General features: G+C 40.1%; 1 protein-coding gene across 1 annotated transcript; it reads right to left on the bottom strand.

Moving 5' to 3' along the window:
- Positions 1-1,062: 1,062 nt before the first annotated feature.
- LOC137962724 (3-ketoacyl-CoA synthase 3-like) lies at positions 1,063-2,554 on the bottom strand. The gene has a single exon (XM_068809755.1). It carries the CDS (start codon positions 2,534-2,536, stop codon positions 1,172-1,174), a length of 1,365 nt encoding a protein of 454 aa, XP_068665856.1. The 5' UTR covers positions 2,537-2,554; the 3' UTR covers positions 1,063-1,171.
- Positions 2,555-5,955: the final 3,401 nt, after the last annotated feature.

Here is a 5,955-nt window from a genome sequence, read left to right as displayed (position 1 = left end):
GCAAGACCACTCATTGTCTACAACAATGCAACTACCCACAACGTGATAAAACACTATACAACCTTAAACACAAACTCAAATACATACACAAATTTGTAGACTACACAAACTTAAATGAGTTTTAGGCACATCAGTATCTAATTAATCCTCAATTAGCCTTATCCAGGTAAACACACACGAACACAAACCTCCCATATCAGAGTGAGGCTAGGTGGGACTTTTAACCATGGCCCAAAAGAATCTAGGAGATTTAGATCTATCATTCAATAGACAAACAACATATCAATGCTAAGCGAGTCAGTGGTGTGATAAACCAACCAAAACCTGATGACTACCTTTGACAACCCTCTACTATGCTAAGGAGAAGTTTAAAGCATACTATTGTGGGGCATGTTTCTTCACTTGCTTGTCTCCTTCTTACCCACAAGAAGAAAGAGGAAAGAAGAAAAAGGACGAGGAAAGAGGGAGAGGTGGAAAGAGTAAAAATAGAGGGAAGAAGAGGAAGAGAAAAAAAAAAAAAAAAAGAACAAGGAAAAAGGAATAGGAGAGGTGGTGGGCAAAAAAGAAGCAATATGTTTTTATTCTTCTGCCTATACAATGAGAGAGGTTTCTCTCATCGTATCCTTAGAATAAGACAGGGGTGAGGGAGAGTTACCAACCATTACTTAAAATAGGACTTTCTCCTGAAATTTCTCAATAGGTTTCTTTGGTTCGCTCCTTCTGTAAGTTTTTATATTCTTTTTTTCTATCTTTCTACATACGATAGAAAACACACAAAACTATTTAACCTAGATGAAAGTAGTTAATAAGAGGGCTGACCTAATACAAAAAACTATTTGGTACAAAATATGCGAAGCACTATCTTAGCCATCCGATCATGATTAATGGCTATCTTAGCTGTCTAATCAACGGTTATGGTAGCCGTCCAATCAACGGATCAGATGAATGAGATAGCTATTTCACATATTTCGTACCAAATGACTTTTCGTATTGGATCAGCCTTGAGTTAACCATGCTATAATGTGTATGTATCCATGTGGTTATATTTGAAAATATGGTATATAAGGTCGCATTAAAAATTATATAAATAAAAATAAATAAGAAGATACTAAAGAACGATACAACTTTTGACTTATTTAGAGGCAAGTAAAAACAACAACCAATCTTAACATCAAGAAGAATCACTTGTCTCGTTGACCGATCCGTATTGCTTCAAGAAAGGATTTAGTATCGTCTTTGGAGGGTAGCGATTGATGCAGTCAGTCCAGACATTGGCATCGTCCAAATCTTTCGTCACCTCCCAAACGCTGCTGTTACACTTGAACCCTGACCCGAAGCTGATCATCAACACCCTTTGCCCCTTCTTCAGCCTCCTCTTTGCCTCCATGTACCCGAGTACGTACCAGAGGCTGCTTGCCGAGGTGTTGCCGAACCGGTGCAGTGTCATCCTGGCCGGCTCGAGATCGTACTCACTCAGACCTAGGCTCCTCCCCACGCCATCGATGACCGCCTTGCCTCCTGGGTGGAGGCAGAAGTGATCCACACCCGACTTAAAATCCACGCCGGCCTGGTCCCTCTTTGCTTGTCGAAGGAGGAGGAGGAGGAGCTGCTTCAGTGGCAGCTCTTTTGGGGCCAATGTTTTGAGATTCTGAAAGAATGCACGGGTGGCGGCCTTCGGAATGTCCCTGCTCAAGAAGACGCCCAGCCGTCCGACGTTGTCCTCTGTCTGCATGGCGCACTGGTACGCGTCGTCAGCTGCGCCAAGGTGGGTCCTTACAAGGCATTTGAGTCTCAGCTTCGCACGGTCAGCGTGAGCTCGGTTGTTGCTCAGCAGGATGGCGCATCCTCCCGAACGGAAAAGACAATTAGCTAAGATCATCGACTTCTCGTTGCCGGCGTACCAGTTGGGTCCAATGGACTCTGAGGTCACGACAATGGCCAACTTGTTCGGGTGGGATTTGAAGATGTTCTGTACGATGTCGATAGAGATGAGACTGGCGCTGCAGCCCATTCCGGAGAGATTGAAGACCCTAACGTCTTCCCTCATCTTGTACCTGTTCACGATTCTCGACGACAGAGAAGGAACAGGAGAGAACAGCGAAATGTTGACAACTAGCACGTCGACTTCCATCGGCGAGACGCAAGTTTTTGAAAAGAGCTCGTCTAGAGTGGCGTACATGAACTCCTCCATCTCCGAGATCCCATCCCCGAGGGACAACATGTACTCCCGCAACCTCTCTTGGTTTTCTTCTCCTCTTGCCTGTGCAATTATGTTGCGAGGGCCATAGGTTTCTTCACCGAGACCGGAAAGCACAATCACCTTAAGAAGGAAGTGGAGCTCATCCTTTCCCAAGTTCTTGTTTCGCATGACGATCTCCCCACTAAGTTGGGTGTTAAGCTTTCGGTCATCAGATGGCTTGAAGCACACATACTCCACAATATAGCAGCTCTGATTTCTCCATTTTTCATACAGAGCCCGGAAGATGAAAACAGAATATCCAAGAATCACAACCGTGAGCAACGCGAAGAGCTCCATCTCTCTCCACGATGTCCCGACAATTGAAATGTTAGTTTAGAAACTTGCGGGAACTACTCTTCCTGAAATAAGAAGAGAAATGGAACAGTATTTTTTTTATGGCACTTTAAGGTGAACGGTCATCGATGAGTGTACTAGGAGGCACTTCCAGTTCAATTCCCCACCAAACTTCCACGAACTCGTTCCCGTTTATGTGAATGCATCTATTACTATTACAAAAAGGTTAATGAAGGCATCCTCCAATTTTCACTAAATCCTTGTTTTCACGTCGGGGAACATCTATTGAGCATTACATATAGAAGTACAAACTAGACAGTGATTACCTGTCCCCAACATCAAAATCTCAGCCACACTTTCTGCACACCCTGTCTTCAAGTAGTTAATGAACTTTAAAACGACTTAGCTTGTTTTAGCTGTATCTTTGGCTAAAAGTCAAATGTTTATTTAAGATGTATCACTTTGTAAACTATTGGTGCCCTTCAATGACATGAGAATTGTTATAGATCTATCCAAGTACTCTTTTTTATGTGATTGAAAGGGTCTGCTCTTTATGCTTGTCATTAACTCGCGTATCTGAGAGAGGCGAGGTGTTGTTTTTCAAGTAATCCAAGTGTCAAGACTGTTAGAAGGTGTGCAGCCTGAGTATATGCGGTTTAAGGGCTTTGACAAACTTGGATACTCGATGTACCTGATTATTGAAATTTCAGTCTCTACAAGTTTATGACCTGCTAACTCCTTCCATCTGTGGATTATAGACAGTTTTATTAACTACTACGGATCGCTCAATAGAGCCAGTACGAGTCTAATACGAATCACATATCCGAATATCACTTTCATAGACTGAAAACTTACAAACATCGAACTTGCCATACATTGTTGCCTTCCCACATCGTTGTTTCCTCAAATTACAACGATGGAAGCTGGCGCCTCGTTAACTACTAGTAGTGTAAACCTGCTCCCAGACGGTATTTGGATGAAGACTTTTATTGGCCGGCCTTACCTATTCAGTTAGTTAAGCTAGTAGAACTTTAATTCTTACCCATTGCATTTCCTGAGAGATTCTCACTGTCATTGTTGCGTCAATAACTTCTTTTTCTGCATCTAGACGGACGTCTAAGCAGATCTTTTCTAGGTAGATTTAGTAACTCTAAACAAGCAGAGAGGCTGTGTTTTTTGACAAAAACAACTCAGTAAAGTGACCTATATGCATGCTCACAGTAAAAGTTCACAAGAAAAACGAAAGGCTTCTTTTTCTGCATTTGGTTGAGCTTTATTTTCTTCAAACATGTAGCAAGCCACCTGTGGTCGAGTGTTTGAAAAATTATAAGCAGAAAGGCGTTGTCTGGAAAATCTTCATTTGCTGTCTACTAGTTGAGAGCCCGAGAGGAGTATCCAATATGCATCCCTTACATATATTTCTAGAAATTATTTATATTAAGATAAAAATGAGGCCAGTCATATTAAGAGAAAAGGCTTTTGATCCCTGAAACTGAGAACTGAATGAGCAACTACTGTAAAACGAAATATGCAGCTTATGCACTAAATACATGAGCAGCTGATGAACAGTCCAACTTCCTTAAGTTCTCAGCATACAAGACTTCAGCTAAACAACTAGCCTTGCATAATTCTTCAGCCTAAAGATCAGGATCCATATCTTCTCAAGACAACTACACATGATTCTCTCCAAAAAGTGAACGTCTCACCTCATCCATAAGCCAACTCACAACAAACAAATCAACAAGGATCCTCCACACAATATTCTCACTCAAAGGAGTCTATAAAATCAGTCAACACAAATGGGGAAAGAAGACTGATCAAGTTAAAAACCTTAGCTTATGCCTCAACTAGGGGTGGCATCAAACCAAGCCGGTTCGCAAACAATTCGACCTTGGCTCGCTCCCGGCTTGGTTCTGCTTGAACCATCCTGATCTCAAATCAAATTCAAGATCTGGAGTTTGTTTGCTAAGTTACACGAGCCGGATCGCCACTCTTGCCCCTCGACCTCTCTTTGTGTCCTCCTCTCCCATTCACTCTCCTCTTATCCCGTTTTCTCTAACAAATGGATAGAGTCGGAAAACTCTCAAACTTTGTCATAGGATGCCCTATTTCAACAATACCATCACCATGTTCTTCATAACCACCGAATGACTTCTTGTTTGTACCCTATTCCTCAGCCTCTTCAATCAACCAGTTTTCGTCGAGATTTTCTATTGCCGACGAAATAGAATAGACGTTAAAGGTAATCTCTATCCATCTTTACTTATAATTTTTTAATATTTGGGCTGTATAAATAAATTCTCTTGGCAATAGGATCATTTTTGTGAAATATTTTTTCTTCTTTTTCTGTTTCATTTTTTTTACCTTGTTCCCTTGTGTTCTACAATGGAAGTGCGAATTTTTGTTTGATTGCGCCCCTACTGAAGGTTGTTCATTAGTTTCCGGCCACCTTCTTTTCCCCTTCCATTCTATTTGCTTTTGTATGTGATTTTGTTATAGTTTATGTGATCATGTTATAGTTTGTCTGATTTTATTATAGTGTATGTGATTTTGTTATAGTTTTGGTCCTCTCGGATAAGTTGGGTTCAAACAAAAATTAAGATGAATTTTTTTTAATATTATTGCATGTTCTATTCTTAAATTGGGTTAAAAAAGAATTAAGATTATTTTTTTCTAATATTATTATTTGCTATAAAAGTTGGACAGAAGATGTGATGACAAAAACTATAACAAAACTGACTTAGTTTAATATAGTTATAACTTGTTAAGCAAGGTTTTGGACCACAAAAGAAGCAATTTTGCCAGTTTAGCTCACAAACTGCAAACAAATTTTGAAAGATAAAACTAGGAATCAAATCATGCTTTTAGAACTTCAATATCATTGGATCTTGTCCTATTAAAAACCTTAATGAAAAGTTGCTTGAATTGCTAACCTCTAACCAAGTAGGCCTAAGGCGTAACAGATCATGCATGTCAAATCTCATAATGTTGGCCCTTTGAAAAACCGGCTGCCATGTGGATCGATCCTTTAGCTCAATGGCTACATGGGGAGTTTCTAGTGAGATTTTAGTTTAAGAGAGACCACAATTTGAGGTGTGTGCTTGTCATTAAAATTCAAAAAAAATAAAATAAAAAATAGAAAGACCTTGAAGAAACTGAAAGAAAAGTTGTACACAATGAATGTTGCTTTCAAACAAGACACATAATCAAATAGCAAATGGTTGCTTATTCATTCAGACAAGGATGTGGTTTCGCCCAACATGGTATGTGGTTATGTCGAACATGGGTTTGCAAAAGGTGTTTTGGATCTTTTTAATGAGATGAAAAAGGTGAGGATGGAGCCTAATGTTGTGACCTTCTTTGGTGTTCTTTCAACCTGTAGTCATGTTGGGTTTCAAATGGAAAGTTGGTATTACTTTAAT

Source organism: Aristolochia californica, unplaced genomic scaffold (assembly GCF_029961685.1).
Source record: "Aristolochia californica isolate CCGP_79_NKW_82.1479 unplaced genomic scaffold, dmAriCali1.0.hap1 SCAF_4, whole genome shotgun sequence".
Lineage (NCBI taxonomy): Eukaryota > Viridiplantae > Streptophyta > Magnoliopsida > Piperales > Aristolochiaceae > Aristolochia > Aristolochia californica.
Note: the sequence above shows the minus strand (reverse complement) of the source record. Positions and strands in the feature narration are given on the sequence as shown.

What these genes read in the sequence shown, in the direction of transcription:
- LOC137962724 (XM_068809755.1), bottom strand. Translation starts at nt 2,536, where the DNA reads ATGGAGCTCTTCGCGTTGCTCACGGTTGTGATTCTTGGATATTCTGTT.